This window comes from Rhinolophus hipposideros (genome assembly GCF_964194185.1).
Source record: "Rhinolophus hipposideros genome assembly, chromosome: 14".
Lineage (NCBI taxonomy): Eukaryota > Metazoa > Chordata > Mammalia > Chiroptera > Rhinolophidae > Rhinolophus > Rhinolophus hipposideros.
Window position 1 is genome coordinate 30,790,192 of NC_138060.1, and position 25,619 is coordinate 30,815,810.

General features: G+C 33.9%; 1 protein-coding gene across 2 annotated transcripts in view; it reads left to right on the top strand.

Annotated features, from left to right (window-relative positions):
* PIK3CB (phosphatidylinositol-4,5-bisphosphate 3-kinase catalytic subunit beta) overlaps positions 1-25,619 on the top strand; it is a 151,967-nt gene that overhangs the window by 94,135 nt on the left and 32,213 nt on the right. For both annotated transcript variants that reach the window (XM_081071899.1, XM_081071900.1), the window contains 5 exons: positions 3,991-4,242; positions 5,613-5,709; positions 9,140-9,270; positions 11,889-11,939; positions 21,539-21,727. In XM_081071899.1, coding sequence (XP_080928025.1) covers positions 3,991-4,242; positions 5,613-5,709; positions 9,140-9,270; positions 11,889-11,939; positions 21,539-21,727 — 720 coding nt within the window. The remainder of the gene's footprint in view (positions 1-3,990; positions 4,243-5,612; positions 5,710-9,139; positions 9,271-11,888; positions 11,940-21,538; positions 21,728-25,619) is intronic.

A 25,619-nucleotide genomic window follows, 5' to 3' on the forward strand; every position in this document is an offset into this window, starting at 1 on the left:
TGCACACATAGAATAGAGCCAAAAAGCCCTACAAAGGATTTGAAAACTGAACTGGTATTGGTGCCACAGCTTACAGAAGGCTTGTTGGAGCTTGCAGCCTGTACCTAATCATTGTCTCCCAAAACAAACATATAAACTCCATAGGATATAAACAAAATCTAGAGTCGTATAACATAATGATCATAATGTCTAGGATACAATTTAAAATTAATAAGTGACATGGGCTTGGCCCGTTAGCTCAGTCAGTTGGTTAGAACGTGGTGCTGACAACAACAAGGTTGCCGATTCGATCCCCGCATGGGCCACTGCGAGCTGCGCCCTCTTTAAAAAAAGAATAAATAAAAATTAATAAGTGACAAAGAAAGAACCATGAAAATCTCAAGTTGTATGTACAAGATAACAGATATCAATGCTGAGATGACATAGATTTTGGAATTATCTTACAAAGATATTAAAACACTTATAAAAATACTCCAACAACTGAGGACAAACACAGTTGAAAGAAATGGAAAAATAGAAAGTCTCAAGCATGAAATAGAAGATATAAGAAGGAACCAAACAGAAGATTTAGAAATGAAAAATAAAATAACTAATTTAAAAAATTTACTGAATGGACTCAATAGTGGAATGGTAATGTGGAAATGGTAATGGTAGTGGAAAAAGGAATGTCAGTAAACTTGAAGATTAATTTAAAAATTTCCAATTTAAACAGAGAGAAAAATGATTGGAGGAGAAAAAATACTAGAGCCTATCTATAACAATATCAGAAGGTCTAACGTTTGTATAACCTGAATCCCAGAAAGAAAGGAAAAAAAGACTGCAATTCAGAAAAACTGTAAAGAAATTATTACTGGGAGCTTTCCAAAGCTGGCAAAAGATATAAATATTGTAGCAGATTCAGGAAGTCCAGAAAACCCCAAACAGGATAAACCCAGAGAATTCCAAGCCCAGATACATCCTATATCACACTTATTAGTCATGAATCATAACCCCCCCATTGCCTAGTTATATGGGTCTCAGCACTCCTAACCTGTTACAATTATATATAACCTGAGGAAAGAAATTGTAACGTAATGTTTTTATCTCCTTAGTTTAGTGCCTAGAACTCTAAATATTTTTTGGAATGAATTAATACATTTTAACTATCTGTGATATCTTTGTGTCCTTAAAGGTTAGTACACAGCATCTCCCACAAATCAGAACAAATCTGCCTCTTTACAAAATAATATACCTACTTCATGAAATCATGGGAATTTCAGCCTGTTCATGCTATTGATCTTTTTTTGTGTCTAATATCTAAAGGCAAAATGTAGTGGATTTTGGTCATATTGTCGCAGAAGGAAATTAGGTATTGATGTTGGGGTAAAGGGTCATATCTTGCCCAACACAGAACATTTTTAATTGGTGAGTTCAGCAATGCATTCTGTGTGCAGGCTTTGCCCGTCCTTGCTGTAGCGCAGTGGTGAGTCCTTTGCATTATAAAGCCTGCCTTCTCTTGCTCTCCACGTGTTCTGGGGCTTGTGAGAAAGTGTCCCTTTGGAAGTTTACTACTGTTGGACAATAAAATGTGTCACTGTATTAAGCATAATGGTGGTTTATGATTCTTCACTCTTCAGAGCCTGGAGACATCCAGATCAGGCATCAGGAAATGGGACAATTTTGACAAAATTTCACGATACAAGTTTAGTGAATGGTTTTTTTCACTGCTTTTTCTAAAAACAAAATCTTAAATATCTGATACTATGGGAGATTTTAAATTCAGAAAACAATTTTTTCCATTTTATTTTAAATGTAGATTATTTTTTCTACTCGCTTATTTTTAACCATGTATCTACTTTAATCATTTAAAGAGATTTCTCAAGAAGACATAATTTTAACGACTTGGTCTTAAATAATTACAGTTTGACTATTAGATAATGAATGATATTTCAACACATTTCCTCAAAATATACAGGGTCTCTTTTTTTGTTTATTATTACCATGCCCAATCCAAGTTAGACTCATTCTTTATTACTCTTTTCCATATCACACCCTTTGCTGTTGTTGTTTATAGTTAGTATAGGACTTTTCTAGCCATTATACTTGAAGTTTTTTTTTGAACTTTTAACTAGCTGATCCATAATTTTACTTCATTCCCTATGTCTGAATTATGCCAGAAGTTGGTTGATGGAATTATAACTAACATTTTTTAAAAAACTTATTAGGGGTTCACAATTTTTTACATTATACCTTTTTTTTTTTTTTAAAGGGAAGGGGAACAGGACTTTATTGGGGAACAGTGTGTACTTCCAGGACTTTTTTCCAAGTCAAATTGTTGTCCTTTCAATCTTAGTTGTGGAGGGTGCCATTCAGCTTCAAGTTGTTGTCCTTTCAGTCTTAGTTGCAGGGGCGCAGCCCACGATCCCTTGTGGGAATCCAACCGGCAACCTTGTGGTCGAGAGGACTCGCTCCAACCAACTGAGCCATCTGGGAGCTCAGTGGCAGCTAAGCTCAAGGTGCCATGTTCAATATTTAGTTGCAGGGGACGCTACCCACTATCCCTTGCGGGACTCAGGGAATTGAACTGGCAACCTTGAAGTTGAGAGTCCGGGCTCCAACCAGCTGAGCCATCCGGGATGCAGCTCAACTCCAGGTGCCATGTTCAATCTTAGTTGCAGGGGACAGAGCCCACCATCCCTTGTGGTACTTGAGGAGTTGAACCAGCAACCTTGTGGTTGAGAGCCCACTGGCCCATGTGGGAATCGAACCGGCAACCTTCGGAGTTAGGAGCACAGAGCTCCAACCGCCTGAGCCACCGGGCTGGCCCTCTCATATCTTTTTAACAATTTTCATTTTGTTTTTTAATTATTTAAAAATATTTAACCCGTTAATCCATCTGTGTTTATTTTGCAGGAGTTAGATTAATGAATAGTATTTATTAAAGTAAGCCATCCTTTCCGTGTTACATTATGAAGTGTGTAGTCTATTAAACTATAGTTACATTTTTGCTAGTATAACTTTTAAATTGTTTTAATAGGTTTTAAAATCATAACTAATGTATTATAAATATTTATAGTTTAAAAAGTTTATGGTATTATCAATATTTAAAATTTTATATCACTACTTAATATCTTTGAATATTTATAGATGAAGTAGATAGTCTTGGTTATTTATCTTCCTTTTCATAATTAGAATAGTAACTATTAACAAGTAAAAATTTTTATTGATAAGTTTTTTTAAATTTAAGAAAGACAAACCTAAATAATTCCACATATGTATTCATTTATTCTGTAAATATTGATTATCGTTTTATGGGAAGTCATTCTGAATAATCAGTATGAAAACATTTAATCTTAATATATTTCATTGCTTTAGTCTCGGTGTTTTAGTACTGTTTTTAGTTCTACTTTTACCACCTTTAAATTGGAGATAATTAGATCATGTCTTTAAAAAAAGTATATATGTAAAGGACTAAATAAAAATTTCTGGGATGTCTTACATATATCCTGCACTACTCTGAACGTGGATCTAAAGAAAAAATGAAAGACAGTGAGTGATGTATAGAATAATCATAAATATGGGTACAATATATTTAGTTGGCTACTTATAATGACCAACTGATGAATTATTTAGAAGTAGAAAGAGACTTTGGAGTTGTTTTTCCATCCATTCCTTCCCAACTAAATGAGTAAAGCAAGATCCCAAGTAAATGAGGCAAGCATATGATAATAGTTTTTATACTTATGGTCTTGATTTCTTTGGAACTGTTTATACCTTTGATATCCCTGGCATTTTTTTTAGCTTGTTTATTTAGTAAGTGAAAAATAGGTTAAACAGCTTAGTGAATAACACACTGATTAATTACAGTCTGATGCTTTTGTAGGCAAATATGCTTTTCTGGAGTTGATGTGCTTCTTCTCTCAGTATATGTTTCTTCATTCTCCAAAATAGAGGTGTTTCAGTGGTGCAAAATTCATGATTCTGTATTTCTTTTTATCTCCCTTATTACAGATTCATGTCAGGGCTGGCCTTTTTCATGGTACTGAACTCCTGTGTAAAACCATCGTAAGCTCAGAGATATCAGGGAAAAATGATCACATTTGGAATGAACCACTGGAATTTGATATTAATACTTGTGACCTGCCGCGAATGGCTAGATTATGTTTTGCTGTTTATGCAGTTTTGGATAAAGTAAAAACGAAGAAATCAACTAAAACAATTAATCCCTCTAAATATCAGACCATCAGGAAATCTGGGAAAGTGGTAATATACTAACTTCTGTAAAAATGTTTTATAATGGAATAATAATATAGTGGAATAATTTTAAGACCTTTTGAAACAATTGAGTAATATAAGTGAAAATATATCATGTAACTTTGCTCTATAAGGACAGATTTCAAAAACACAGTAAATCTCCATTTTTATGTCCTATTCATTCATTATATTTTGGCACATTTATTTTAGTAACTGTCATACTATAAGTGCTGTATTATAAATGTTATACTTTTTAGAAGATACAGATGAAAAAGAATGAAGAAAGTTTTACAGGTCTGCAGTCTCTTAACTGAAATTTCAGGTGCCAGATACATTTGAGAATTCAGAATTTTGTGCATGTTAGAAAGATCATAGATCGTACTTTACTCAACAAACCTGGTAGGGTCTGGGGCTCAAATCTGTAATCAAACTCATCATTATCTATCAGTGAATTATATTAATATCACTAAATGAGGCAAATGAAGACTGTCAATTAATTTCATGTAATTTATGGCCTTTTTTTTTTACTGTCAAATAAATTATGAACAAACCATTATTTTTCATTTTCTTAGATTTTGAAATTGTGGATAAAGGATGGCATACTTTTTCTCACTCATTCTACCATTTAATATTTTTTGTCCAGTCTTTTTTTCATTTTCTTTATGAAAAATTTTTTTTTAGGGATGGGCACATGAATTTTATACCTTAAAAAAAAACCTGATTACTTTTATGTTACTTTTATGTACGTGACTTTGTATCTTTATATTCCTAATATCAGTATGTATTTTTTCTGGTTATTATAATTTAAACAAAAAATTTTTTTTATGAAAAAATCCCAGAAGAGTTATCTTTTTTCCTCCACTGATAGAGAATTTTACTCAAAGCATTTAAGTATTTATAAAGTTTTTTGCTATACTGAGCAAATAAATTAGTCTAAGTGTCTGCATAAAAGTCCTATCAAGTTGGTGCTTTCTTTTTAGCAATATAAATAAATTCTATGATACATAGAGACATTGTCTTCTATATTAAGAGTAATATATGCTGAAAGCTCTTAAAACATACAACCTGCCTATATCACATGTATTTTCTTGAATCATTAGAAGATCCTCATCATTTTCAGTGGCTGTACAATAAATATTTTATTTTGGGGATATGCTATTTTATTGTGAGACATTAATTGGCTTTTAGGTTTTTCTTGAACCAATATAGAGATGTTGACATTTTCTCATGTACATCTTGCTTTTATTTTGCGTGGATTTGGGGAAATCATCTAGAACTCTAGAAATTTCAAGAACTAAGATTATTGAAACAAAGGGCATGCAGATGTTCACACCTTAAAATTCATTCTTAGCATATTTATGCAATCTCTTTTTCAACAGCATTATCCTGTAGCATGGGTAAATACGATGGTTTTTGACTTTAAAGGACAGTTGAGATCTGGAGACATAATATTGCACAGCTGGTCTTCATTTCCTGGTAAGATTTACATCCTAATCCTTAGTGTTAAAGAGTAACTTTTGGCATGTGGACTAGTTAATGTTTTTTTATAACTCACTGTTCTTTCAGTTTCATGAAGAAACCATCATTTAGTATCTTCATTGTTCATTCTAAAACAAATTTCCATATATTATTTTAATATATTAAAAAAGTGATTTGTATCAGCATATATTTATTATTTCAATGACTGTGTTCTCGCTGTAAACATTTTATACTTACAGGTTTTTGAGCAATTGTCCTAAGGAACAGTGTCTTTGTATAACAACCTCTATTGTTCCTAATTGTACTAAATATCTATACTAGTAGAAGGAACGTTCACTCATTTGGCAAGAATAGTAAAAATACTTATTCTTTTGTTGGCTGTAGCCTGAAATTTGAGCTAAGAAGAGTACCTTCCACATGCCTATATTTTTCAAATACTACTCACAGTACCCCTATGAAGTTGATGGTTTTATCCCCATTTTACAGATGAGGAAAGTGGACCTCAGAGATAATGACTTAGTCTGTCAATTTTACATAATTGACTAAAACCTAGGATTTGTTCAAAAGAGTGCTCGACTCTTTCTGTTATTCTGTACTGCTTTCCCAAATGTTGGAAATTTTTAGTGTAAACCTTACCATATAATAATGATTTTCTTTTTTTTTTTTTGTCTCCATCGTTGGTTAATATATTTAGTAAAATTTTGAACTTACTTGATTTTAAAATTATTTTGTGGGTGACAAACATTTGAAAATGTTCATATATTAGTAGTTGCTACCTGGGAATTATTTTTGGAGGTATATATATAATTATTTTGGACATAAATTTCAATGAGTTATTTTTGGGCATGTTTATATATTCCTCACATTTTTATATTTTATGTGTGGATAGTCTGTTATTCCTACCCTTTCCTGCATATATCTCCAGTAATTTTCACTAAATCACGTTAATCCTCAAATATAGGAGAGCAGTGTGAATGTACACATTTTTTTCCCCTCCAATCTAGTTGGGGGGTTGGGCACAGTTCAGCTCCAAGTCAAGTTATTGTTTTCAATCTAGTTGTCAAGGGCACAACTCACTGGCCCATGTAGAACTCGAACCGGTGACCGTGATGTTATGAGCACCTCGCTCTAACCCCTGAGCCAACCAGCTGCCCGCCGGCAGCTCAGCTTCAAGCTCAAGACATTGCTTCTCACTGACCCATGTGGGAATCTAACTTCACCCTTGGTGTTATGAGCACTGTACTCTAACCACTGAGCCAACTGGCCACCCCACATTTCTTAAGAGAACCTATAGTTTCACCATAAGAGTAAAAATTAGGCATTTCACAATAAACTTTTTTGAAAATCTTAATTTAAACTCACACATGTTCTACTGAATCATCAAGTAACTTGATTGGTATTTTTAGAAAAAATGTTGGCAATATTAACTTGGCATATCATGAACCTACTTTATCTCTAACAAAATGTAAAATGAGAAATAATAAATGAACACCTTTACTCTGCATGTATCAGCCCTAGAATTGTCATAGTTATCCCAGTAGGAGCAAGCCAGAAATGAACTACAAATAATCTATTATCTAGAATCCCTAGTTCATTATTAAGGTATATAATCACATCTTTTGGTTGCTTTTGTGTCTTTGCAGAATTCTTCATGTATACATTGGTAATACAAATGTAGATTTCTTTTCTCCCTAATCGTCCACAAAATACCATATTCCATGTAGTGTTCTGCTCTTTGCCCTTTCTACGGAGATTGCTGCTGCCTTTTTTTTTTTTTTTAATTTTATTGGGGAACTGTGTTTCTCCAGGATCCATCAGGGCCCATCAGCTCCAAGTCGTCGTCCTTCAGTCTAGTTGAAGAGGGCGCAGCTCAGCTCCAAGTCCAGTCGCTGTTTTCAATCTTTAGTTGCAGGGGGCGCAGCCCACCATCCCTTGTGGGAATTGAACCAGCAACCTTGTTGTTGAGAGCTTGCGCTCTAACCAACTGAGCCATCCGGCTGCCCCAGCTACCCCTGCTGCTGCTGCTGCTGCTGCTTAAAGCAGTTATCTTTTGATAGTTTAAACATTGTTACAATGATTAACCTTGTTTATTTGCAGGTATATATCTAAAATAAGTTCCCAGAAGTGGTTATATTGAGTCAAAGAATAAATATATTTGTAATTTTGATAAATAATCACAAATTGCTCTTCAATAGAGATCGTGCCAGTCTGTACTCCCCATTTGTAATACATTAGAGTGCCTTTTTTGTAATCACTTTTAAGCAAGGTTAAGCAGCTCCATATGTTTGGGGCTGATAAAAATACTAAAATGCTACATTTGACTTCAGATGACAAATAAGTATAATGCTTCTAGTTCTAGTTAGCAAATACAGGATTGTAATTTGCAGAGAAGGCCGCTTTAGAGTTGTATAAGTTATGAGAATTGCTTCAGTCCAGTTGAAAGTAGATTCTGTGAGATGAGAGAGTATTAAAAAAGATGAGCAAAGGATGATTAAGTAGTTGGAATTTGTAAATACTTTTAACGATTTTCTAGCTTCAGGAGACAATTCTGATTGTGCACACTATGTCAACGTTAGGCCTAGATAGAAATGGCTTTATCATTTGTCTCCTCAGGAAGTACAGTGAGAAGAACGGCTAAAAATCAGTATGAGAAAAGATTAGTTTGGAGAGAGGAGACTTCAGGTTGTACTGCAAACTCTGTCCTCTCATCTTGAGTTTCATGTCTCTTCAACAGTTTACTTATCTATCAAATGAGAAAATTATGTGAGCTCCTGGGTTTTGTGACAACACTGAATTTCTAAGATCCCCATGCACAATTCTGTGAATGGACCATGTTTAGAGTGATAGAAACGAGGAAGGAATGTCTTGAAGAAACAAGCAGTTGGTGAAGTTAAAGGAGTACCACTTAAATGGAGTGTTACAAAACTACCAGAGAAGGTGTTTAACTTTTATCAGCTGTTATGGGAAATAGAGGAACATTAAGATTGTCAAAAGGAATGTCATTGATGACTTTGAAAATATTAGTTTGAGTACTGTGATGACCATGAAAATCAGATATTGCATGTGATAAAGAAATCTGTGTATGGTGATGAACTAATAGCAATTCCTCTGTGCCACCTAATTTTGATGGAGGGAGAGCAGTCTCAATTAAGTTTTTTTATTCAAAATTCAGAATACTTACCGAATTGAAAAAAAAGTGAGGTGAGGTACTTATTAATTTTTGTTACTTTCTCATTTTAAAGATGTATATAAACTCACATTCAAAGTTTGTGCCAAGCTTTAACAGAAAATTAGAGACGTACTGATATAATTGCCAGATTTCCTTAGGTGACACTTTAAAAATCATTTTCATGGTTGAAATCCATTAAAGTTTTGTTTTAGTTTCATTTCAAGGGCATTAAGAATCAAAATTATTTGCATGTTTTAGATGAACTTGAAGAAATGTTGAATCCCATGGGAACTGTTCAAACAAATCCATATACTGAAAATGCAACGGCTTTGCATATCAAATTCCCAGAGAATAAAAAACAACCTTATTATTACCCTCCTTTTGACAAGGTAAGCTAATTATTTAAAGGGCTACTATGCGTGAAATAATTGAATGATTAGTTTTGGCTCTATATGTTTATAGTGTCTATTTCTGTTTCAAAACTTCGCATACATTGACAGCTTGGTTCAGTAGAAAGACCACTGAGCAGGGAGCCAACTCTCTTTAGTCCTGGCTTTATCACTGACCAAGTGAGACAGACATGTTATCTCTGGAGTTCAGGTTCTTCATTTATAAAATGAGAAGGTCATAATTGTTCTCTGAGGTCCTTTTCAATTTAAAAGGTCTATGAATGCATTCATATGTAACTGAACATGTGAAATGTATCTGTACAGTGAAACATGCCTAGCGTGTTAGTTCAGAGATTAAAGACATAATCAATGCTGTGTTCCAGTTGGTATCCAAGAACAGATCATTTATGTTGAATGTTACTATTAGTAGGACTTCTAAGGTCCTACTATTTTTGTAGACTCTATAGCAAGGAATTCAGTTTCTAAACACATTTCCTTAATGAGAAGCTGCATATCTTGGGAGTAAGGAGAGTATCTGGTGGGGCTGAAAATAGTACTATGATAATTTATATGCCAAGAGAGCTAAGCTGTCATATGTTTTATCTTTGGGTTTAGCATCTTTGCTTCAGGTATAATTGATGCTGATTTTTTTGATGAAATCTTTTATTTCCTTAATACATTTGAGAACAAGCTACCTTTAAAAATTGATGTTATACTAAATATTTAAGTTAACCCACCTATAAACTAATTTGTATTTTAATGTTCAACACTACCAGACCTATAGAGAGTACATTTGTATAGTATGGAAATTAAATTTATGTAACTTAATGTTTCTTCCTTTACATTCATTTTAATTGAATTTTGTCCACCTAAGGAGCAACTTTTCAAATTTTTCTAAAATGTTTTTCTGATTAATAAAGTACAACCAAATTAAATTTTGTGATTATTACGATAGAAATCCCAAATATGTCAAGAATCATATGCCTTAGTATACCTTGAGTAGAAAAAGGTACATTTCGACTCATCTGTTACATTTCTACTATGGCTTTATTCCTTAATTCACAAGCCATAACTACTTGTGATAGTTGTCCCAGGTGTGGCTATTTTTGTGTTCAATTATGGTATGTTCACCAATCAGCTATAATTTATTTTGGATCAAATGAGATGCTTTTTGATACATTTTTACAAATACAACATTCTGTGAAAATGCAAGTATTTTTAATTTAATACTTTAAGAGAAGTCCAGTTTCTTTAAAATGTTTCATTTCAACATTGCTTACGTCATCTACAAATGGTCACTAAACTTTCCTTTTGCCTTTACAATCCCTTGGAAAGTCTATCTTTGAAGATCAACTTCAGATGGAAAGTTTAGTCTTTAAATATGTGTAAATATGTTCATACTTGCTGGGTTTTCTTTAATAGTACAATTTATATATGATCATTGTAAAACATAAAATAATAGAGAGATCAAAAGTGAAAGTTCCCTGCATTATTTTTATTTAATGTTTTTTTTTGCTGCAATCACTTGCATTCACTTTGCTTTTCAAATCAGTTTTGTTTATTGCTTAATTTTGATAACGATATTATTTTATCATATTAACAACCCTATGAAATAGGATGGGAATTATCACTACATTTTATACATGAGGATACAGATTATTAGTTTAGGATTACCTAACTCAGTAACCGGATATGGATTTTCAGATTCTTTACCACTGATCTTCCTCCTGGACCAGTGGGTTCCCCTCTTTTTAAGAATTAGAGCCCTTTTGAACTTAATGACTTTAAAAATATTTATTTTTATTTTTGGGGGGAATATTGGGGAACAGTGTGTTTCTCCAGGGTCCATCAGCCCCAGGTCGTTGGACTTCAAACTAGTTGCGGAGGGCGCCGCTCAGCTCCAAGTCTAGTTGCCATTTTCAATCGTAGTTGCAGGGGGCACAGCCCCCATCTCATGTGGGAATTGAACTGGCAACCTTGTTGTTGAGAGCTCGCGCTCTAACCAACTGAGCCATCCGGCTGCCCCTCCCGAAGCTCAGCAGATGCTTGTTGTCTTCAATCTAATTGTGTAGGGCACAGCTCACTGGCCCACGTGGGAATTGAACTGGCAACCCTGCCATTCAGAGCTTGCGCTCTAACCAACTGAGCCAACCGGCCGCCCTTAAAAAAATATTTAGGCTCTCTTTTGACTTTACTTACACTTTTCGTATTTATTAATTCAGAAAAAAGCATGATAAGAAATGATAAAAACTTACTCAATGCTTAGTAACTCTTACATACCTTTTCATTTTCATAACCAGAATACCTTTACCTATATTAAAAATATTTACACATACACATGCAAACCACTTCTCATTTTATCTACAGACAATCCTGGTGCATCCGAGGCGTTACAGTTCCTAATAGTAATGCCATTGTTTCTCAGTTGTCAGGAGTTTGAAGATTGAGAATCAATGCATAATACCATTTTGAATTTAAAATTCATGTTTATATTATAAAGCATAGAAATGCCAGACCATATGTAGTGCCTTGTAGTCTTAAGTACATGTATAGTCATTTACATTTAAAATTTTACAAATACTAGAGCCAAAATTTAATTAAAATTTTTTTTTAAACAGATTATCGAAAAAGCAGCTGAGATTGCAAGCAGTGATAGTGCTAATGTATCAGTAAGTATCAAGGTTTTTAAATGGCCCCTTTTTATTATAAAGTTGTGCTTATTATTAGCTACCTTCATGTCATTTGTGGCTATGATCTTGTAGAAGACCATACTCATGCAAGAACAGTCTGAGTGTGTGTGAGTATGTACATATTAATGTTTTGTTAAATGGCAGCTGTTTGTAGGTGGTTGTAGGTGGTCTGTTCAGTGGTAATCCTTTTTCTGATATAAATATGGGGTTCAGCAACTAGTTTGTAAGATGCAATGACATCAATAGATTAACAATGCTGTCTTTGTGAATATTACTCAGTTGAATGAGGAGGCTGTAATTTTCTTTATTTCTCTCATGTAGCAAAGCAGGTATAATCAGACCAGGTTTACGGTGCTGTTGGGAACCCAGGTTTCTTCCATCTTGGTGCACTGCCACGTGGTTTCTATCTCATACTTTAACGTTGGTGCTTGAGCTTCCTAGGTTACTATGTTCCAGCCAACAGGAACAGTAAAAGCAAGACTAGAGGCCTCACTCATTATTTGAAAGGGTATTAATAACATGCCTCATTTCTGCTCACATCTCATTAGCCAGAACTTAGTCACATGGACATCCCTAACTGCAAGTGAAGCTGCGAAATGTTGTCTTTCGCTGGGCAGTCATGTACTTGGCTAAGAGTAAGAGATTCTAGTTACTAAAGAAAGAAGAGGAAAATGCTTATTGAAGGAAAAACAACAGTCTCTTACACACATACACACACACACATACACACACGATTCCTATTCTTTCTGCCCAAGACTACAGAACAGATTACTTTGTTTACTTAGCTTACTATATATATAAACTATATCTATACTTTGCAGTGGAAATTTTTTTCTCGTTAACCTGTTGCTGAGTTCTAATCTTATATTCTCTTTTCACGTCATCAGTACAATTTTTAAGTGTCTTCAGTGAAACCATTCTGTATAGATTGGTAGTTATATAAAGGCCAATAGGCAAAGCAGAGATCATGTATATGTTTTTGTCCTTTTCACTGAATCAAAGCACTATTTCCTGTTGGCTAGGAGAAGTACCTGGCCCAGGCTGTCTTGTGCTTTGCCATTGGAGTTCTCAAAAATTTCTATAGCCCTGCAGTGCGAGTCAACTTCTACTACAAATACTTTTAGAATAGAGTTCTTTAATGAAACAAAAGTTTATTATAGCTATAAACTTATCAGTTAGGCAATTACTGAAACAGATATTTACAGTTTAAGTGTAAGAGATAACAGTTATGTGGCAGCTAAAAAAATTAATACTTTTCCTCCCACCTTCTAAGTTCTAACTTGGCTAATAATCAAATTAACAGACAGATTAACAGGAGAAAATCAAAGGTTTTCATAAATATGCATGGTGAATTCACATAAGCATGAAAATTCCAAAGACAGTGAGGTAACATTGGGTATATGACATTTTGGACAAAGGAGAAAAGGTGGGGGTGGTTATTAAGATTTCAGAAGTGAGAATGGGCGATTTATAGGTAGTTGACAAAGAGCAGAACACATATGGCAGGCAGATTCTTTCTGGTGTCTAAGAAACAGTGGGATATGGGGTATCTAGCTAACAGGCTTGGAGTCTTCCTGACTAATGCTGGGGTGAAGATTCTTAAGGTGATCAAGCCAAGGCTCCCTTCCTGAAGCAGCTTTCTCTGTCTGAATTTGTTGGGTGGGAAACGGGGTGAGGTTCCCTGAGTTTTGTTTCTTAAACAACTTAAAATCAATATCCCTGAAAGTAGCTTCAGGCTGGAAAATTGTTGGTTCCCTTCAGTTATGTAGGGATATCTTCATTTTCATGCCCATTTTTAGTTGCCCTTTTTTAGTCTTAATATCGCTCTTTGAACATCAGACGCATACATATTTTTACTATTTCTACTGTGATCTGCTATTACCTTATCTAAATCAGGGGGATCCCTCCTTACTGAGGAGGGAATATTCTTGCTCAGGTTTGATGTATCTTTTTTTTTAATTAGGCACATAGTATAGTTAATAAATTGTGAAACCAAAAATGAAAGTTTTTTTTTCTATATCCCCCAGCAACTTTCCTTTTCAGAGATAACTGTAAACAGTTTAGCTTGTAGCTACCAACCCTAATGCTGTGTATGCACTTATATACCTTTATGTGTAAATATCTATATCCTTTTTTTAAAGAAAAAAATTAATATCTTTATTATGTAATCTCTCCCCTTTTTATTTAATGTATTTTGTGGACCTTGTCATGTCTGTATGAAGAGGTCTACTTCTCTCTTTTTAAAGCCTTCTTAACATTTCATGGCATGCGTTATTAGTATCCAATAGTTCGTAAATATACATACCCCTACTGATGGATGGTTTGCTTTTTTCAATTATTCTCCATTAAAACAGTGTTGCAATGAATATTTTGAACATACTTCTTTATATATATGTATATTTTATAGGACAGATTTCTAGAAGTGAAATTATTATATCCAAAAATATGTGCCTTTTTCATAAGAATTCTGCCAAATTGCATACCATAAAAGATGGGAAATTTACAACCCCACCCACACTGTGTAAAAGTTCTTATCTTTTTTCATTTCTGCCAGTCCTTTAAATATGTTAATCCAGTGGACAGAAAAAGGTATCACGTTATTTTAACTTGAATTCCCTTATTACTAGTCATGTTGGAGTTTCTTTTTACTTTTTAAAATTTCAGTAATTTTAAGGTTTCTGATTATTTCTTTTCCATGACTATCATGTCACCTTAATTATTTCTTAGGGATTAAATAAACTTGCTTTTGAAGTGGTCTTCCTCCTTTGGCATCTTACTTTATAATGGTTTTCTCATATATTTGGTGATTCTTAATTTAGCTCTTTTTATCCTTGTAACTTCCTGGTTGTCTGCCGTTTCACTGTAACCTGCCTTCAGTAACTGTAGGAGTTAGGGTAGACTGTACTGACACTTGGAATCTCCTGTGTCTGAAGATTTCCCATACCTTCTGGGATCCGGTGGCTCCATGGGGCTTGGTACCCATTTTTTTGCCATTGCTGTTTCAGCTCAGCACAGAGGAAGGGGCATGCTGACCCTCTTCAGCAGATGCTCCATCTACAGATCCCTTGATAATCCCTTTGGTGGTTACCCCAGGCTTCCTCCTACTCCTTGTATCCCTTGGTTCTGAGCTGGAGTTCCCTAGAACTGTGTTTCTCACTACTGCATGGCTCTTAGCACATCTGATCCCTGGTCCTGCCTACTGCTCTCATTAAAGGATCCCTGTGTTAGGCACTCTTTACCATTTCCCACAGCTGTTATTGATTAGTAGTTTTTAAGATACATCTTTTCTGACACTTCATGGTCCTTTGAGAGGAATGAATGGAATTTTGTTCTCATTCCACTGTTTTAACTGACTATTCATGTATATGCCAAGAGCTGATGACATTTCTTAATAAGATCATGGTAAGTTGAATTGTATTGTTGGAGTGTGTATGTATGTGTTTACATTTATTTGTGTGTGCGTATGTATAAAACATACACACACACACATACACACAGTTCATCAGTCAGTTTAACATCACCTTACTAAGGGACTTAAACCTGCCCTTGGAATTAAAAAAAATTTTTTTAATTGTGGTAAAATACACGTAACAAAATTTACCATCTTAAACATCTTTAAGTATATGGTTCAAAAGTGTTATGTATGTATTCACAATATTCTTAACACATTGAGTGGAACTGATCTCTAGAACTTTTTCATCTTGCAAAACTAAAGCTCTGTGTCTAGTAAACAACTTATTTTCCTTCTCTTCTCAGCCCTTCACATCCACTATTCTATTTTCTGTCTCTATGAATTTGACTATTTAGATACCTCATATAAGTAGAATTATACAGTATTTTATGTTTTTGTGACTGGCTTATTTCACTTAGCATAATATCTAGAGATCGTCTTGTTTGTCACAACTCGGGAAGGTGTTTCAGGCATCTAGTGAGTTAGAGTTCAGGGGTGCTGCTATACTTTCTACCATGCACAGGACTGTCTTCCTGCAACACAATGTCAATAGCACCAAGGCTGAGAAACCCTGCTCTAATTTAAAACACTTATGTTATAATTATCTGTTTTATATTTTCTTCCTGCAGAAACTCAGGCACAAAATCTTAATGGCTGGCTTTGGAGAACGCAGATGATAACTCATCCTTTAGTCAGATGTTCTGGGGATCTCATCTCCCTAGATTGTTTTCTTAGTAGAATGATTTGGAGTCTTTACAGCACTCAATTTTAGGGAGAGAAAATATCAAACATTAAAAAAAATTTTTCAAATTTACTGAAAACTTGCAAGTAGAACACAATGAATTCCCATATAGCTTTCATTCAGCTTCCCCAACTGTTAACATTTTACCACATTTGTTTTACCAGTCTGTGCGTATGTGCATTTTTTTCTGAATTGTTTGAGATTAAGTGGTACATATACATCATGTCCTTTTTCCCTTTCATTGTTCAGTGTGTATTTCCTAAAAACAAGAATATTCTCATACTTAACCAGAGTCCATTCATAAAAATCAGGAAAATAATATTGATAGAATTCTTCTGTTGTCTGAACCACACATTCCATTTAAATTTAGCCAGTTGTCTTAGTAATGTCCTTTGTAAATCCAGGATCCAACTTGGATTACTTGTTTCATATCATTGTCAGTGTCTCTTTAGTTTCTTTCTAAAAGGAGTTTCTCAGTCTTATCTTAAATGACTGACATTTTTAAGAATACAAGCCAGTTGCTTTGCGGAATGTCACTCAATTTGGATTTACCTAATGTTTTGTCATGATCAGATTCCAGCTATGCATTTTTAGCATGAATATCATAGAAACTGTGGAGTGTTCTTAATGCATTTAATCAGGAAGCAAACAGTGTTAATTTGTTCTGTTACTATTGATGTTGTTACCACTTGATTAGGATAGAATCTACTAGGTTTTTCTATATAAATAAATATTTTGTGGGGGGATATTTTGACTCTAAACATCCTATTTCACATCAAATTTGTACTCAGTTGTTTTAATATTTATTAATACAGCTTACTTGAATCATTATTATTACAGTGTTTTGTCAAGTGCTGATTTTCAAATTTATTTTTCCTTTTGGGTTTATTAGTTGGCTTTACCATAAGGTAGAGGTTTTTCTTCTATTCAATTTATTTACTTACCTGTTTACTTTTATTTCTTTTGTTTATAGTAGTATGGATTCATGATTTCTGTTTTATTCAGTGACTTACAATTAGTTACTGTTACTTACTTTGATGTTCCAAACGATCCAGACGTGGCCATCGTGGCCCATTCAAGCTCTCCCCTTTGGCTTTTTGACATGTCACTATCATTCTTCGAGCAGTTCCTTTTTCCTGGTACAACACAGTATTCCAGGTTCATCTGGTGTGTTCTCTACCCCAGCTTTGGAATCAGTTGTTTCTCCAGGGAGTCCTGATTCCTTCTATTTGTGAAAAATATTTAGAATCCAGGATCTGGGGACTGGGTATGCTCATTGCTACTGGCGTGCCATTGCATTTAGGCCTTTTCATGAAGCAGCTAGATAATACATGTATATATTTGGGCAAGTACAGGCACAGAGATATGTTTCTTTAGCTATTTAAAACCATGAGTTCTTATCAGTGCCTGTAATTTGAATCCACCACTATAGGATTTTTTCTGACCTTTGTATTTCCCTAGTTTTAATTTCCTTTTCTGACAGAAATCTGGATTCTTAGTAACTTCAATATATTTACTTAACTGCTTAATTCTATTTATATTCAATCTCCCAACCACATACCCATCTTCTCAGTCTCTGTCCCACCAGCCCTTACTTCATGGACTGTCTCATCCCTAGCTACAGTTTGTCAAATCCTCAGTTGGACCAGCCACTGGTTAATTCTGCTCCTGGTGAACATTGCTAACATGCTGTCTGAATCTCCAGTGCCTCTGAACATGAGTTTTCCAGCCCCTTCCCTAGGGAAGGGGAAAGAGCCATAGTCTTTTTTTGCAGTGTGCTTATAGCAGGATATACATGTTTTGTTTTATTTTGGTCAGTAGCCACTATTATAGTAATTATATGATTTTGAAAAATCAAAACATAAAGAAAAGTAGAGAATATGGGTGTTAATTTTCATTGCTTTCAACCACTATTTTCCATTATTTTAGTTCAAGCATTTGAACATGTTCACCAGTTACATTGTACAATATAATTTTCAGTACTGTTTTGGCTTTTGTAAAAGAATGTAAGATTTTGTGTTTTGTTGGGCTTCCTGCCACATTTCTGGTAGTTGGTTGTTTTTACCTTGACGTTATTCAGTGCTGTGCTTTTTATAGCTCAATAAACAATCACAGTTCAATTATACAGCTAACCCCCTGCACTCCCCTCTTAGTTTACTTATAGCTCTTTGGGATATTTACTTACAGTAGGTCTGTAAAATCTAATTTTGATCCACAAAATTATAGTAGGTCTGCTCACTTTTTGCAATATTTAACTTAACAGCAGTCTGCCTTTCTCCGACATGAACAATTTTTACTGTGTTGTTTGCAGTAACCCGTGTCACTTTAAGATGTAAATGTAGGAGTTTTATTTTCAAATTCTGACTTCTCATGATCACTTTTCAGAGAAACCCAAGTCTAACTTATAAAGTAGAGCCTACACTTTTTAAGCTGGGGCTCTGAATATAAAAACCAGTATAATCATACATCGAGTCTTTGTGTGGTACTTTTTTAATAATAAGACTTTAAAAGAGCAGCTTTAGGTTCGCAACAAAATTGGGAGGAAGGTACAGAGATTTTGCATAGACCCGCTGTCCCCACACACTCACAGCCTCCCCATTATCAACATCCCTCACTAGAGGGGTACATTTATTACCAGGACTGAATTTACGTTGGCACATCATAATCACACAGTCCATAGTTTACCTTAGGGGTCACTCTTGGTGTTGCACATTCTATGGGTGTAGATTAATGTATAATGACATAATTCATCATTATAATACCATACAGAGTATTTTCACTGCTCTGCAAACCCTCCGTGAGCTGCCTGTTCATTCTCATTCACCCCTACCCCTGGCAACCAGTGATTTCTTTAAAACTATATTTTAGTTTGCTTAAAATAAACTAAAAAGTTTTGTCTTTTCCAGATGTCATATAGTTGGAATTAGTAGGTAGCCTTCTCAGGTTGGCTTCTTTCACTTAGTAATATGCATTTAAGGTTCCTTCATGTCTTTTCATGGCATGATTGCTCATTTCCTTTAGTGCTAAATAATATTTCATTATCTATATGTATTACAGTTTATCCATTTACCTAGTGAAGAACATCTTGGTACTTCCAGGTTTTGGCAATTTTGAGTAAAGCTGCTATATTAACATCCATGTGTAGGTTTTTGTGTGAACGTAAGTTTTCAGTTTCTTTTGGTAAATACCAATAAGCGTGATTACTGGATTGCATAGTAACAGTACATTTTGTTTTGTAAGAAACTGCCAAACTGTCTACCTAAATGGTTCTAGTATTTTGCATTCTTACCATCAGTGAATGAGAGTTGCTCCATGTCCTTAATAGCATTTGGTGTTGTCAGTGTTCTGAATGTTAGCCAACTGTGTAGTTGTGTCTCATTTTTGTTTTAATTTGCATTTTCCTGATGACATATGATATTAAGCATCTTTTTCTATGCTTATTTGACATTTATATATCTTATTTGGTGAGGTGTCTGTTCACGTCTTTGACCCATATTTTAGTCTGGTGGTTTATTTTCTTATTGTTGAGTTTTAGCAGTTCTTTATATATCTTGGATAACAGTTATTTATCAGACTTTTTTTTTTTTTGCAAATATTTTCTTCCAGTAATGGCTTGTCTTTTCATTTTCTTCTTAGTGTCTTTCACAGAGCAGATAATTTTAAATTTAACGAAGTCTAGCTTATCAGTTTTTTCTTTGTAGGATCATGCATTTGGTATTACCGTGTTTCCCTGAAAACTAGCCAGTAAGCTCTAATGCGTCTTTTGGAGCAAAAATTAATGTAAGACACCCGGTCTTATATTATATTACATTATACAAGACCGGTTCTTATAGTAAAATAAGACCGGGTCTTATATTAATTTTTGCTCCAAAAGACGCATTAGAGCTGATTGTCCGGCTAGGTCTTATTTTTGGGGAAACGCGGTATATGCAAAAAGTCATTGCCAAACTCAAGATCACCTAGATTTTCTCCTTTATTATCTTCTATTTTATAATTTTGCATTTCACATTTATTTTCATATAAGTTGGTTAGTGTCTTTCAACTTTGTTCTTCTTCAATATTGTGTTGGCTATTCTGAGTCTTGTTTTTCCATGTAAACTTTTTTTTGTTGTTGATATCCACAAAATAACTTACTGAGATTCTGATTGGTTTTGCATTGAATCTATTCAATAAGTTGGGAAGAACTGACATTTTGACAATATTGAGTCTTCCTATCCATGAACAAACATAGAATACTTTGTCATTTATTTAGTTCTTGTTTGATTTCATTCATCAGAGTTCTCTAAGGTTTTTCACATAGAGCTTGTACACGTTTTGTTAATTTTATACCTAAGTTTTCATATTTTGGGGTGCTAATGTAGAATTGTGTTTTTAATTTCAAATTTTGATTGTTTGTTTCTCATGTATAGGAAGCAGTTTACTTTTGTGTATTGTCCTTGCTTCAGTTGCTTATTCGTTCCAATAGTATTTTTGTTAAATCTTTCAGATATTCTACATTGATAGTCATGTTATTCCCATTCTTTTTTACATTGGCATATGCTATTTTGAATCTCACCACTTTAGATAATTAGTAATGACTTTTTAATTTATCTTAATGTTTATGTAAAATCCTAGTTAAAATAATGTCATATACAAAGTAATATAATAATAGAATATAAATCCTTACAGAATCTTGTCAGATAATTCTGGAGAGGTTTTTTTGTTTTTGTTTTTACTGTTTTGGCCTAACTGGTATAGTTTTTCTTTAAGTAGAGGGAAATGCACCTATTTCTTTTAATGTTAGTGCAATTTAACGGCTAGATCCAAAAAATAACATGACTCTTCTTCATTTTACTATATTCTTATAAGGATTGGGAAAGAAAATGAGATAATTGTATTTTTGTCATGTTTAGCCAAAATTCAGGTCTTAATCGAAGTGGTTTTATGCCTCTAAGCCAAGACAGCACCTATTACTTTTTTTAAAAACTTCATATGATTGGTTAATTTTTTGTGTCTGTTAATTTGTTGTTGTTGTTGTTTTAATAGAAACTGAAAACTTTGAAGGAAATTTAATTCATAATAATAAATGACTTTTTAAATCCATACCACAATTCTGCCACCTAGTGTTTGCACATGGATTTTTAACAGTATTTTTCCCTTTTTAGAACTGTTTGAGAATAATTCTTTCCTTCATCCTGAGCCGTTAGCTTACAAATATTGTATTCAGCAATAAAAACTTTAAAAGGGATATCCATCTTTATTAATCTTTTTGAAGAATTAGATTTTTAGTAACTCACATGTTAAAGCTCATAAATTGTTTATAAATTTATTGCATATAAATTTGCTAAGTGTTTGCCAGGGATGTTTGCACAATTCAATTCTCTAATGAGTACTTTTACTTCTTAGAGTCGGGGTGGAAAAAAGTTTCTGGTTGTACTGAAGGAGATCTTGGACAGGGATCCCCTGTCTCAACTGTGTGAGAACGAAATGGATCTTATTTGGACTTTGCGACAAGACTGCAGAGAGAATTTCCCACAGTCGCTGCCGAAATTGTTACTGTCGATCAAGTGGAATAAACTTGAGGATGTTGCTCAGGTAATAGAAAGTCATTTCTGTGACACCTGTTAGGATTACGTAGTACTTCGTTGACTTTCTGTACTGTCTTTTCCTACATAGATACATTTCCACAGGTTGGATAGTTTTCTGCTGGAGAAATTTTGAGGTTTTAAACTCTTACTTATACTCTAAATGGTAGACCAGAAAGTTTCAAGATTGAAAAATTCCAGATTCTATGTAGGTTTTCTGTTTATTTCACTAAACACAATTATTATCTATAGTAATTACCCATGGTATAATTATCTATGGTGTAATTATCTATAGTAATTACCAGCACATGGTAGGTCCTGGGCTACTTCTGTTTCATCAATGAACTCCAAAGTTTTAATCTTAAGACCCTTTGCAGGGACGTTCTAAAATGCATATGTATTGTTTGAAAATTACTTCTGTTTGTAGAAGTTAACATTTTGGAGCATAAACAATTCAGATCAAATGTAACATTCGTTTCAGTTGGGCAGTGTTGAATGTTTGTCTTTAGGCAGGATAGAGACAGAGGAAAAAATTTTGCTCCAAAAAGCCTACGAAATTTTTGCTCCTTGATTTAATTTTCCAAGACTGTCAAAAGCACTGGCATTTATTAAATTCAATTGGTCATTAATGCTCTATAGAAGGATCCTTGAAATGTTTTTTAATCAGAATGAATACAATTGGCATATTAAAATAACCAAATTTGTTAACTTATTTGAATTCACCCAATCTTTTAAAAAGTTTTCTGGTTTTGAGGGTGGCCTGTTAGCTCAGTTGGTTAGAGCACGGTGCTGGTAGCACCGAGGTTTCCTGTTCGATCCCTGTGTGAGCCACTGAGCTGCGCCCTCCTTAAAAACAAAAAAAGTTTTCTAGTTTTAGTAAATGTATAATGACTTTAAAAATTGATTTTAATCATATGCATTTTTTAAATCTTTGATTTTATAGTTTTCAAATTACGTGTAGAAAGGATTTCTTTTGAGTTTATTTCTTAATAATGTCTTAAAGATTTTTTGAATTATGTTATGTAAGTATATTATAATGGCCTTCGTTTAAACTGTTCCACTGTTAGACCACATGAACATTACTTACTCTGAAAAGAAGCTGTTTTTGTCATTTGGATAGGTTTTAATTGTTCTGACATAGTTATCCTTTAACCACTTATTTAAATTCAAGGTTAGTTTTCCATGAACCCCCATAATGATGGAATATAAGATATAAACCTTTTTTAGTTGGCACATTGGCCTACTTCTCATGGATTGTGTCCCGTTCTAAGTGCCTCTTGAAACCATCCTTTGTGAAGACACACGTCATATTGTGTTGTATAGAATTAAAGTACAAACATTTCTCATAATCTTTTTTTCTTCTCATTTTTTTGTATCTACTTTTAAAAATGATATTCTGTGAAAAAACTTGGCATACCATCATAGCCCTTTCAAAGGGAAGACTTTGCTTTTGCATGCTATCTGGCTGTGTATGCTACTGATAAAAAGAACACAGTATTCAGTCATGCCATCTTGCTGTATTCTTAAAAGATATCTGAGAGAGGTTTCTTATGTCAACTATCAGGAAATGAAATGAGCTAATTTATGCTTAATATTCTTTATTTGAACAGTAGGGACAGTGATTTTTATATTCAGGAATTTATCATGCTTGTCTCATTTTCATGAGGGACTCTAAAGCATTGTTACCAGATATAACTTAACATCCTCCATTTTAGAGAAGAAAGGTAGTAGTGTAACTTAATACTCAAGTACAAACACACAAGTGTATGTAAACAGGTGTAGGAAAATGTGAATTTCACAATCCTAACACCCCTTTTTAGTAGTCTAGTAAAAATGTTAATGGAATAAAAAGTAATGTGGCTTGGTTTCTCCTCTGACCCTGTCCCCATTGCCAGTTACAGTGAACTTGTACAAAAGAACACAAACTATGTTTTCAATAGATCAATAGATCGATTACCTTGGGAAGTGGAGAACCAGAAGCCTGGTGCAGTTTGTACTCTAAATTCAATAGGTGTAAGCCATGGGTGAAAATTCTATAGAAGAGTAGCCCATTAATACACAGGAGAACATTCTTTGGCATAATGCAGAAGGGATTTCAGTAGTCTTTGCAGCAGGCAGGTAATTGTTTTCATTATATGGCTGAGTCAGATTTCCCTTCCCTATTTGCTTCCATAGGTTTCCCCAAGCTAAAGTGATAGGTTTTGGTAATGTATTTAGTTTTATGTTTATATAATTTATTTTTATTTTTTTTAAATTTTATTGGGGAACAGTGTGCTTCTCCAGGTCCTATCAGCTCCAAGTCATTGTCCTTCAGGCTACTAGTTGTAGAGGGTGCAGCTCAGCTCCAAGTCTAGTTGCCATTTTCAGTCTTTAGTTGCACTATCCCATGTGGGAATTGAACCAGCAACCTTGTTGTTGAGTGCTTGTGCTCTAACCAACTGAGCCATCTGGTCGCCCCTATAATTTATTTTTTAATAATTATAAATAATCTTACAAAAGGTTAATTACTTTACAGTAGTAGGGGCGGTTTTAACCCATAACATAGTTGTACCTCTAGTATTACAGAATGTTATCTATCCTTTGCATTATTGTTTTTGTGGAGTATATATGCTAAGAGTTTTTTTACTGTTGTTTTAGACGCTCAAGAAATGGTCCCCCCAATTCCTTATCCATTATCAGGACTGCTGGTTCATTAGGGCCTTGGGGAAAGGATGGAGGGGGCTCATCAGTGATAAAAAGTGGGGTGAAGTGGGTGTTTCATATCTTTAAACCAGTATTTCTCAAACTTTTTTCATTATTACACTCCTTAGGAGCCATTTTAGACATTTTCCCTCCTACTAGTCCCATCCCCATGAGATTTTGATACCGTAGACAAGTGTATGTCTGTTTATGTACTGTATGTATATGTGTGCTATATATATATATATATATAATATATATATGTAAAACAAGTAATAAAGCTTTCTTTTTATTCAATGCAGATTTAAGAATAATTAAAAATTTAAGATAAAATTAAGAAACTAACATTTTACTATATTCGTTGAGAAACTTTAATGTAATTCATGCAAATTGTAATAAATTTCATATCTTTGTTAGCAATTTATATAGATGTATACTAATAATGGCAATGTAATCCAGTTTTTAAAACTTATTTGAAAGCTATTTTTCTGTAAATGTAAATTGAAAAATTAAGTTAATTTCTTAAAAGTTATCTTTAGTGAACTTTGAAATTTGTTTGCTATGAGAAAATACCTTTTAACTTACAGCTGCTGGGTATTCATTCAGATATTAACTTTTTGGAGGCACTTGACATAATTAATGAGGGGCTGAATAATTTGTAGAATTAAAATAATAAAATATAAGCTACTTTTATTTTATTCCCAAAGCCCAAGCCTCACACAAAAGCTCAAGAGATTTAGGCTGTCTGGAACCAGGGTTTCCAAAAATGTGGCCATGTGTACTCAAAGCCACCCTCTACGTGCAATTCCAGCTCATCTCAAGGATTCTTTTTTATCCTATGTCTAGGTCATTTCTCCATGGCATGTACAAATAGGAGACTGGCTGTATTTGCCTTATTTATAGAAAATAAATAACTAGGTACTATTTATTTCTAATGGGTTACTTATTATGATTTAAAGGTTTTAAACATGCTATGGTCAATAAAACGTTCTGTTAAGCAATAGATGCTCTTAAAATATCAAGAACTAAAAGTGAGCTCCCTTAAAGTAATGTTATGTTGTTATTAATGAACTTTATATGTAAATTTCCTGTCATTAACTTGAGCCTTGCGGCTCTTATTTGTACTTTGAGTTTTACCTCTAAATATTTCTTGATCATTTTGTGTATGCGTGTATATGCATGTGCTCCCTCTCTCCCTCCTTCCCTCCTCCCCTCTCTCCTTT